Source organism: Pangasianodon hypophthalmus, chromosome 17, assembly GCF_027358585.1.
Source record: "Pangasianodon hypophthalmus isolate fPanHyp1 chromosome 17, fPanHyp1.pri, whole genome shotgun sequence".
In the NCBI taxonomy this organism is placed as follows: domain Eukaryota; kingdom Metazoa; phylum Chordata; class Actinopteri; order Siluriformes; family Pangasiidae; genus Pangasianodon; species Pangasianodon hypophthalmus.
The window spans coordinates 17,488,620-17,500,047 of record NC_069726.1 but is presented as its reverse complement, the minus strand read 5'-3'; the positions used below and the strand labels follow the sequence as shown (position 1 = coordinate 17,500,047).

Below are 11,428 nucleotides of genomic sequence, written 5' to 3'. Positions count from 1 at the left end.
GCCCTTATGTGTGAAAATAAGTTCAGACAATTGTTACAGACAATAAGCAACATTGGAAAGTAGCTGTTTGTCTTCATGGCTGTATCTGTACCGAGGGACTAGAGGGATGTAATTTGAATTTTTGAGTTTTGAACAAATTGTTAAAACTTAAAGGATCTAATGTTGTTGAGCCGTTGTATGGTCAAAGTTTGTTTTATCTCTCCTGTAAAGTTGGACAAATTTTGCTTACACAGTTTTGGGTGCAAGCCATTGCTAGGTTTCCAAAAGCAGTTTTGGAGTTATTGATCCAAGAAGATTTTGGAGAAGATATGATGTATTTGTCTTTTTAGGACATAGGCTTAAAGTGAGAAAGAGGTCAATATAAAAGATAAAGCTTAAATAATATGATTTAATAATATTTGACTCCTATGCTCCTAGAAAAAAGGGTTCATCAGAGTTTTTCATTTAGAGAGTTATGAGTTCCTCACTCCCAAAGAGGTTCTACTTCTCTGATAAGAAAAGACTCTGTTGTAGAACCTTTACGGGTTCCCATGAAGAACCCTGAATGGTTCTAGATACATTTTGTTCTCACCACTATTTACAAACCCCTTACAGGTGTATTCAGCCTGCTCGTACAGGCCATGTGACTTGTTGCTCCTGCATTAATTCCGAGTTCATGAAGCTGAATGAAGTGCTGTTCTTGGACAGTTAAAGTGACAGGCGACAGCTGGAACTCTGCATTCACTCTCTGCTGTCATGTGTTTGAATAAATCACAGCCGAAAATTGTGCACAGTAAATCCTGCAGTGTGCTGGTGCTCTTGTAATGCTACTGTACTCATGTACAACTGTGTCATATATCTCAGTGAATATACATGACAATGCAAAGTTTAAAAGCCATTTGTGTAATAGCACTTATTATTTCACAATAAATTATAATAGAATAGTTACTTATGAATACAAAACATGAGATTAGAAGGTGATATTTTCAAATAAAGTACCTGGTATTTTAAGCTGATTTTGGAAATGAGGTTTTAATGTTAGACCTCTGGTAATACGATGCATCACGCTTCTCTGTGTACGCTCAAGATTTTCTTTAAGAAGTTTGACTTAAGAATGAGTCCTGACACTGACATCAGCAGTTTAGATGTCTCAGATTAAAGTTATAGGCAGCAGCAAGTTGTTTCATTCAGAGCTATGAAATCACTCTTATAAATGAATCAAGGCTAGCATAATATTTTTAAGCTACTTAAGAAGCAAACCCATAAATCCATAAAGTTGATGGTTATGTGAGCACTTTGACTGATTTCTGCTTAATTAAATCGAACAATTAGTCATCATGGTTTCCTGTATTTGTGTTTGAATGCTTGTAATATACTAATTTACTCTATCCATGACCATGAGACAATTCTACAGCATTGTCTTAATTCTACAGTGCATAAGATGGTAAATGTTAGCATATTGTCTATAGTAATAAAGGTAGACCCCTCCCTCCTTTACTCCACTTTCTCTCTCACTTGCTGCAGGCGAGTCGGAGGAGATGCTCACCGCTCGCTGCCACCCAGAGCCTGACTGATTCTGCAAGAAGGACAGTCTCTCGGTCTTCCAAAAGGTGAAGGAAGCCTAAGAAAGCAGAGTGAAAGAAAGGACAACACGAGATATTGCGAGAGAGGGGAAGGGAGAGACAAGGCAGCCATAATGGGCACACCCCTGAGGAGGAAAGCCCCGGCTTCTGAGTGAGTATTTCCATTTTCCCGTTTCCTTCCTCTAGAGGGTTGGACATGATGGCCGGGTTGCCATAGCAACAGCAGCCGGGGCAACGGGAGGATGGTGATGTGATGCGGTGGCTGCTGTCTGTTGTCGTGGCTTCCTGTATTTGGATGCGTGCTTGTCTGTGTCTGTGTGTGTGCATGTAAGAAACATGAATATGACACTGGGGTTGTCTGAGACGCACGCTGCATTTATATAGAGCGAGACAGAAAGCTGAGACTGCCAGGGGATACTTTTGTACCTTACACGAAGGAGGTTATAACGGGGCGTTGTCTCCATTCAGCTGATTGACCCATGCTTGCCTAATCGAAGCATATCGGGATCCAATTAACAGGAACGTTTCAAGGTGTAGTGAATACTAGCAGGTATGCAGCACATTATATACTTTATACCCTACTGTGTGTAGCAGAGAGTAGAGACAGATCAATGTGCATAGCATTACTGAAATGTACATACAGCATTTTCAGCTTTTCCACTCTAAGTGGTCAATGTAAATTCAGAATATTCTGTCTATCTGTTCTATTTATCTTCTTCTTTGCCATACAAAACCAACTCCCTTAATAAAGTTAAATGAAATCCATCTTGGTTTAACAAAACTTCCCTTTGCTTATTAGTGTCATTGTGAAATGCCTTTTAAGACAGAGGTCACTAATAAAATATTAAAATATAAATATTATTATACCTGAACACTGTTCATTTCTCGAATCTGATTGGCTAATAATAAACATATTCAACAGTATTATTTAGCAAAGAAAATTGTTGATATGGTGAGATTTTCTGTAAGGAGATGTTCATTTATGGAAGGATTCTCCAGTGTTAGTACTTTGTACTGGTCAGTAAGCTTTACAACACAGAAAAATCTTCAGGACAAAGGAGTTGATGCTTTCTGGCTTCTCTGTGTCAGGGTAGCACCAAAAGGGCGCTGAACTACACTACCCATCAGCCCCAGTACATCTCATGTCACTAATCACTCACACCTGTTTCCTGGTTTAGGTTGACCAGCACCACTATTTAAGTTCAAGTTTTTCAGCGTCTGTTTGTCAAGCGTCTGTTGTCATTATTGTGTTCACGTGTTGCTATGTGTACCATAGCCTGCATGTTTCGCCAAGTATCTTCTGTTTAGTTTTATGGTTCTTGTGGTCACCATTTTAGTTGTTTTGCACTTTCCACAATAAAAGTCTACACCTGCATCCACCGTCGTAGTCGTAGTATTTCTGATGACTGCAGTGAAAACAACAAAAGTGGGCTAATTCATTGGAATTTTTGGACATCAAATTTTCTAGGATATGACATTGACTCCATAACTAAGCCATGCTGAAGCTCTGTAAGTTCAGTCTGTCACTCCAGCACAGCTGCTGTCCAACAGGTGTTAAGACAAACCCAGTGGAGATTACGAGGGCCAGAAGGTATCCTACTAGACCACTCAGACCTCCAAGGACATCACTGTAATTTATGACTTCTCATGAAGACAAAAACAGCTGGAGTACTTCTTTAGCCTTCCTGGCCCAAACCTAACAGAAAAGTCTGTTGCACTAATGCTTAAGGGCTGAATGAGCCAGAGCTAACATCCAGAGCTAGCATAAAATGTTTTAACATGAAGAGAAATAAGAGCTTATCCTGGAAGCATGGTTAGTCAGAACCTCTGTTCTGTAAATGGCTGAAGGCTATTAATGTTTTACTGCATTATATTTTATGAGTTAATATGAACAGTGTGATTTAATGCGAAACTGAATAAGTTGAATCCTATTAATAGCAGGACTGTTGAATTTGCCGTGCTACTATTGTTACTTCCTGGTGCTACAATTTGCGAGAATGTACTGAAGTTTATAGTTAGCAGTTATGACATTGCAGCTGTCACATTCCAGCCTTAAATTAGCATGAGGCATGAGATTAGCAACAGCCACACATAAGACACAGATAAATGTAGTAGTCTTTGGAAAATCACAGGTTCATATATTAAGCATATTATTACCCACTCACTAATATATTGTATGTACTAGATTGCTCAGTGGTTAAAGCTCTGTGATGAAGAATCCTGGGGTTTCTCTCCTATTTGTTAGGTGATTTAAACTAAATGGTCTCAGTAAATCAGTAAAACAAGATGTCATGGCCAAGCGGCAGTCCAGTATTTGAAATTCATATCCCGCATAAGTGACACATTAAAGCAAGCTGTATTATATTCCAATTAGGATATGAGTCAGCTGGAAAGTTTCCTAATGCTCAGTTATCAGTCTCCTTCACTAAGGGATTCAATAAGAAAATTCCTAAGTGGCAGCCAATTTGTGTTTACATTGAGTACAGAGACATAAAGCTATGCCAAGAGCACTGACAAGGTCCAGGACAAACCCGACCATAAACACAGGGAACAGAAGTGCAGGGTTAGACTCCATGGGAGAAAGACCAGAGTTACTGTGTGTCACATTTCCTGGGTCATGCCCCGAATGTTCCTTCTCTATTAACTCTACCATAAAGAAACACTAGTTAGAGAAAATCTTTTCTTAGCAATAGATGAAAGATTGCAAAAACAGTAGCCATAATGTAATCTAATAATGTAAGCTAATTATGTAAAGCATGTAAGCTTACATTTTAATGTATTTTTATAAAATATCTCAGGGTTACTTTTTAAGGCATTTGGGTAAAACAATATTCTGTGTATTTAAGCAATATCTCATGAGCAAGAGTGCGGTTATACTGAATATCGTCACGGCTACGATTAGGCCATAGGTAATCTCAGACATGCCGATATTCAGTATGCAACATTACTTTTATACAAGTTTTATAAATAAGAAACTAATAGCGAATAACTGACATTTCGGACACAATATGGCCAAATAATTTATTTATTTTTGCTCCACAAATGGAATCCAGAAGGAGCCAAAACTTCCTGATATCCATCGGCTAAGTGGCCAGCTCACAATGATTTGTCCATTCCTGTTAAAAGTGCTTCTGGTGAAATTGACTCCCCTTCTTACTTTTCATCTTCATATGATAAGCTTCAAATCTTTTTTTAAGTCAGAAGAAATATTCATGAAAAATTCATGTATCATTTGCAATGTCCACTGATGATATTGCTAACTCTACTTTAGTAATGGTTTCAGTATTACAGTTTCAGTGCTGTTGCTAGAAGTGGAATTTTACATGGTGAACACAGACAAGCGGAATGATACAAACAGTGAAATATCCCAGTGCAGTTATAATAAATATAAGCACTCTAAGAATGTCGCTCGTCCAATCAAATTAGTGGACCGGAACTAACCGATGTATAAGAATAAAATCAATCAATAAAATCAATATGGTAACAAAGAAGCCTTAAATGTGTCAAAGTACAAAAGTAATACAATTATTTACATTAGTACTAAAATTATCATAATTGGGGCAATATTTTACAGGGGACATAATACATGATAAATTTGTGTTTTAACTCAAACAGGCAATGTACTTGTCCCATATGGACAGCCCTTACATTATGTACGTTTCATGTGATCATATGCTTTTCCACATGAGATTATGAGAGTAATATGTGATAAAATGAAAAACAAATGAAGGTGCTTTTTAACCTGTTAAGCCCTGAAAGTGCATGTGAACCCATGTTCTGAAGTTAGTGGGAGTTTTCTGTAAGGGAGCTCAAGTTTAGAAAATTTTACTACTTCTAAATACTCATAAGGAAGGAAGTACATAAGGAGGTAAGGACAGAAGGAAGTAAGGATATACATATGTAAGTATGTAAGAAGTAAATAAGTAAGTACTATGTACATAAGTAAGTAAAAAGGAAAGAAGGAAATATAAGTATGTACATAAATACATAAGAAGTAAGTAGGTAAGTACATATGTAAAAAGGAAGGAATGAAGGAAGTATGTACGTAAGAAGTAATTAAGTAAGGAACGAAGAAAGAAAGGAAAGAAGGAAGGGAGGGATGGAGGAAGGGAGTCAAGTGTTTGATTTTGCACTAATCTATGGAAATGATTAATAATCAAAATAGATTATTAGATATGGGTGATACAGTGATGTTTAATACATTACTTCACACAACATAAATATTATGTACTTTAACCTGTGTGTGATCAATTTTCCACAGTGCACAAAGGGTTTGACTGTCAATCAGTCAACTTCAAACAGCCAAATACAACAAATGAGGCACTTTATGAAATATTCATTACAGTGTTAGTACATTTACATCTCAGTGCAGTGCTAATAATCTGCATATCTTGGGCACATTAAAGAAAACCACATCAGGCATTAAAGATGACACGTTGACAGTGTGACCGTGAAGTCGCCACTGTTTGAAACAGAGCTTGAAAACATTGGCACTGGCTCACTAGTAGTGTGTTTTGCTTTAGATGAGTTTAAGGGCCATTCATTGTGTGTTTATTTGGTCTCCGATTCCCAGATTCTGCACATCTGGAAGGCATTAGTCTGCCTCGCTGGCTCGAGGGATGAAGTCACTGTGCCAGAGGAACAAAGTTGCTTTTGTATCTTGATGACGGTGTGGTCAGGGACTGCAGGCAGGAAGATAAAGCAGCCAATCAGAATGCTCCGAGAGCTGAGTGAGAATGTAGGGCTTTTCTTGGCCCTGACCTCACTTGTAAATATGTGTGTCGCTAATTAAATATATTTCAAGAAAAAAACTCTGGTGTTTTCCACAAATATAAATAAGTTAAAGCATTATAGTTCTATCAGGATATTAGATAAATAACAAGTTGGGCTCTCTTTTTCCTGCTAATGCTTTCAGGCTTCCATTACGTGGTGTGTTAGGATATAGTGCTGACAAGTCAGCCTACTGTACTGGGAGTTACAGACCTGGCCAAACAAGCCAGCGAAATATGTTACACAGGGGCCTGCTGAATGATTTAACTCGCCATTCTGCAGTCGGCAAAAGCCTTCTTAAGTGTGGAGCTGGAGTTTACAGGAGCTGTATGTTTTGTGGCTTTTAGCCTGTTTCCAGTTGTTACGTGAATGACCAGGAATTTCCTGTCCTCACCAGTGCAATTTATGGTCCACCATCCAGACAGACCTGATTTTTTTTTTACTGTGTGAGCAAGCAAGGGAATTCTATTACATCTCTTATGGAATTTGATTATTTATATTATGTAGACCTACTGACAGAGCCTGCTGCATGCTGCAGAAAGAAAATCTATCTCCTTGTCATCCCACACAGCCAAGTACTCTTTGGCATTCTTCCATCACGTCTAATGCTAGTTGACTGGCACTAAACTTTGGCTGGAAGAGATGTCCCAGGATCATAATTACCCAACGTTATTAGCGCCCCCTCTCCCTCTTGGACGATCAGCCAAATGGCTTCTGCCACTCAATTATTAATGCTACATTAAGAATTACCTTGTGGCTCTGTGAGCTTTGGATGCTCCCAACATGCTATTAACTTTACTCCATCAGCTCACATTAAGGTTCTGCGTTTAGGTTATTCTTTCACAATTTTTACATTTCCTTACAGAGAATAAATCATTGTCAAATATTAAATGCTATATAGGTATAAGCTCAGTAGGTATAAGAAGTGACGAAGTCTACTATATTTTGTAGTTCTGGAAATTTCAGGCATTCCTGAACTAAAATAAAGTACAGTATGTGTTCTAGCATTTTAAAGTCTGCTTGCCACCAAAAGTGAAAAATGAGAAAATTGAACTTAAAGAGTTAATTCTATAATGTGCAGGAGCATCGCAGACATTTTGACAGCTGGTATCTGATTGCAAACTGAATTGATTAGGCTTATGTCTGTTTCACTATAGCGTGTAGCTCTCCAGCAAGCTGACATTCAAAGCCTGACATTCAGTGTGTGAGGAAATCACACTTAGCTGTCAGGGCTTTAGACTCTAGACTCTAGGCTTTATATCTGTGCAGACTGGTTGTTTTTACTCCTTATTCAATATGATCTTTACAGAAAGCCTAGGCAAGATTAAAACGTAAATAGAAATATTCCCAAATATATTTATATTTTCCTAAAGTTAGGTATAAAAACCCTTTTTTTTTGCTAAACTTGAGTTTGATATTTCAGTTTTGTACATCTGTTTTGGCTGTTCCGAGGAGTTTTACCAGGTCACAACATACATGTTTAAGTGGTTGATTCCGGACAGTTAGAGGAATAAAGTTTTAATTAAAATCAGGATAGGCAAAAGTGTCACTTTTTAAAGTTTATATATTTCATTTTATGAAGGTCATGCTGTTGATTGAAGCTTTTAATTAATGAACTACAACCTCTATTATTTGAAGTAGTTTTAGTTTGTTAATAACATCAGGTGCTTGTTGTCAGAATGCACAAGCAGCCATTAGCATGGTAATACTTGTGGCTGGAGGATGCTACAGAGGCCACTTCTCTGTTCATTTATAAAACTTTCAGCATGACCAATAAAACTAGACCTGTGAATAATGCATGAGGAAAGAGGCAAGCCCCTTATTTTTTCTTTTTTTTTTTGCTACAGTACAAAAAAAACTGCTGTAGTGCAGTACATTTATGTTGGAATCACATCTAGTGCATTTCTAACTATTCCCACAAGCTTCTGACACACACACACACACACACACACACACACACACACACACACACACACAGGCACATAGCTCAGCCTTTTCCATATAAGGACTTTTCGTATTCCTCCAGCTGAGAGCATGGATGGAGGGAAAAGGGCCGGTTGGTCCCGCGTCCTGCCGCCCTCGGCTTCACAGCAACAGTAGTAAAAATGGAATTCAGTGATCACTGGGAAGCTATTAAAAGTTAGTGGCTGTAACTAATAGAGTTGTTGGCTGCATTCTTGTTGTTTTTCTTCAAAGATGATGACTGATCCATGCCTGTAAAGTTAATACAGTATCACATGATTTACAAGTTGATTCAGTCATTGTAACTGTTTAAGAAAGGAATCATGGGAATTAGGGTAACTGCGTGCTATCTTCTTAAAATTCTAAATAGAGCTAGGCAATATGAAAAAACCTTGATTAAATGATGACAATTAGAGAAAAATCAATACACTCACACTGTTATCCAAGCTTGGAGATCTTAAAGTTCATATGCTATGTTACATTTCTCAATATGGCAGAATCCCAACAATGTAGGCAGAGAATAAAAACAAAATTTTACCACAAAGACCCTAGCATATGCTGGTGGACACTCCATGCTAACAGCAAATTGATAGATAAAACATTCTAACCTGTGCTTTAACTGACCAAAGACCACAACTCCACCCTTTTTTTTTACTACTGAGCAAGGGTTGTGAATTCCATCCATCCGTTTTCTGTACCACTTGTCCTACACTGGGTCATGGGGAGCCTGAAGCCTATCCCAGGGGACTCAGGGCACAGTGTGGGGGCACCCTGGACAGGGTGCCAGCCCATTGCAGGGCACAACTGCACACACACTCACACATCCATTCACTCTCTATGGACAATTTTAGAGATGCTAATCAGCCTCCACCACATGTCTTTGGACTGGAGGAGAAAACCACCAAAGCACGGGGAGAACATGCAAACTCTACGCACACAGTACAGAGGCAGGAATCAAACCCCCAACCCTGGAGGTGCAAGGAAGACATGCTAACCACTAAGCAAGGTTGTGGATTCACAGGATAAATTTCACCTAAAGTCAGAGTAAAGCAAAAGTAACTGCTACCAGAAACATGCGCATGTCTTTGACATCCCACATCCTTTCCCCTTCAGTGAATTAGCTTTTCCATTGGGTGAATTATATTCATGTTTTTTTTGACAACTGCTTTAGCTGAGAAAGAAGAAAGAGTCTTTTATTAGTAATTTACCATCGCATCTGAGGGAAATGTTAATATTTTCAATGGTTTTGCATTCTTTCAAATTCAATCTGCCTTTATTTTGTCCATACTGTCCAGAGTCAAATTCAAATTTTATTGGTCACACACATAACCATACACAGTACAACATGCAGTGAAATGCTTCAGATTTAATAGCTATGTACTACCTAGCTAAATTGCTAGCCTCAGTCATTGGCTACCTTCCATTTCCCACTGCATAGCTGCTTTTTTTCTCAATTTTTATCATGTATTGGGTTTTTTCAATTCAATTCAAGATTTTCATTTGAATGCAATATAAGAAAAGTGATAGACCTTTAACTGAAGGTGCAATAAGCCCCGCCTCCTCTCAATTTTAATTTGTTGCTATGCCTAACGAATTTTCTTTTTTGATGTCCCCAGATTTCACTAATTGGCTGCTGGCAGCCAGAGAAATAGGGGGAAATGTAGAATTATATGAAAGAGAAGAATAAATTGAATGTTAGCAATGCAGTTGCAATGTATTGTCAGAAATAATGACAGTAAGATAAATGAAATGTTGGTATAGAGAGAGAGAGAGAGAGAGAGAGAGAACAGTTCTTTCCTCTTCTATCCCTAGTGTAAGGCACACCTCTCTTCTGCCTCCCAGCAGTCTCTCTCCCATACACACAAACACACACTCAGCTGTGGTAGCAGTTAGACGAGGTGTGACATGCCGTTGTCCTTTCGCTCCTCCTCAGTGACAGCCCTGCGTGTCTCCTAGCAGCTCTGTCTGAAACGTCAAGAGGAGGAAAAGCCAACTATCCATCTCTCCCTCCCTCCCTCCTTCCTCCCAGCTGCCCTCTCCTGCTGCACATACATGGCCCATGACTGCAAGGGAGGGAGGTGGGAGGAGAGAGAGCCAGAGAGAGAGAGCAAGAAGCAATCTGGCAGGCACATGGCCAGTGAATGAGAAGAACTTGCTCTCAGCACACAGTCTCACTGGATTTGAGAAAACTACCAAAGCTGTGTGTGTGTCTACTTCTCCATCATTATCTTACCGACTTCCAAACACACACACACACACACACACTGGAAGAGTGTACCTTACGGTTACTGAGACCTCTACCCTTGTCTTTCCAGGATGGCTGAGGCTGAACTTCATAAGGAGAGGCTCCAGGCCCTAGCGGTAAGTTCAATAACTCTGTAACTCTCTTGTGTTTTCCTTTGTTCTGCTGACAGACGCTCACATCTGTTGTAGAGTTAGAGTTACTACTGGTTATGGTTTTGTTCTGGAGTTTCTTAGGTCCATTAGATGTGGGCTTTGATACAACTGTTGCGCTCGCACAGATTTAGGTGCAAATCAATCCTCTAGTTCTAAAAATGCAGAGAGCATGATTGTAAACTGAAGGACAGGAGTTGTAGCTTAGTATGGCCGTGCGTGGCTAATTTTGGTGGCAGCCGCAGGACTTCAGTACACACTGGAGTGGCGAGCAACAGATGGAGAACTATTTTGGCTGCGTCGCTAGCATCTTTACGATTCCGAGGTGTACATGTCTCAAACAGAGGTGGTACTAATGTAGACACGGGCAGGGAGGACTGTATGTACAAACGTGCTGGCTGTTCAGTCTAATACGATAATAATATAGAAAGGTAAATATTTAATCTTTGTTGAAGATTACAGTGCAGACAGCCTAATGACTTTAGGATGTTGACTGCTATGCTAAAGGTTAAGTATGGTGAGACAGAGGAAGTGTGAATAATTGAAGTTAAAAGGGGTCTGCCAAGCAGCTCAAGAGCCAAGAGAGGAGAGGAGGCTCTTTTCCACAAAGGTTTTCAGACTTTTTTTTTCTCTCAATTAAATAGAACAGTAACTGTAGCAGATAGTCATCTCTCAAAACTCTGAGTCTGAACAAAAGAAGTCCGGGAAAAGACACAGACATTCAAATGATTCAGATCATT

General features: G+C 39.1%; 1 protein-coding gene across 5 annotated transcripts in view; it reads left to right on the top strand.

Annotated features, from left to right (window-relative positions):
- Positions 1–1,513: 1,513 nt before the first annotated feature.
- palm2akap2 (PALM2 and AKAP2 fusion) overlaps positions 1,514–11,428 on the top strand; it is an 84,930-nt gene continuing 75,015 nt past the window's right edge. For 2 of the 5 annotated variants that reach the window (XM_026942715.3, XM_026942711.3), the window contains exons 1-2: positions 10,191–10,496; positions 10,610–10,655. In XM_026942715.3, the coding sequence (XP_026798516.1) occupies positions 10,354–10,496; positions 10,610–10,655 (189 nt within the window). In that variant the 5' untranslated portion in view covers positions 10,191–10,353. Of the gene's footprint in view, positions 1,714–10,189; positions 10,497–10,609; positions 10,656–11,428 lie in introns of those variants that run through there. The other 3 variants (XM_026942714.3, XM_026942716.3, XM_026942713.3) reach the window with 3 other exon arrangements.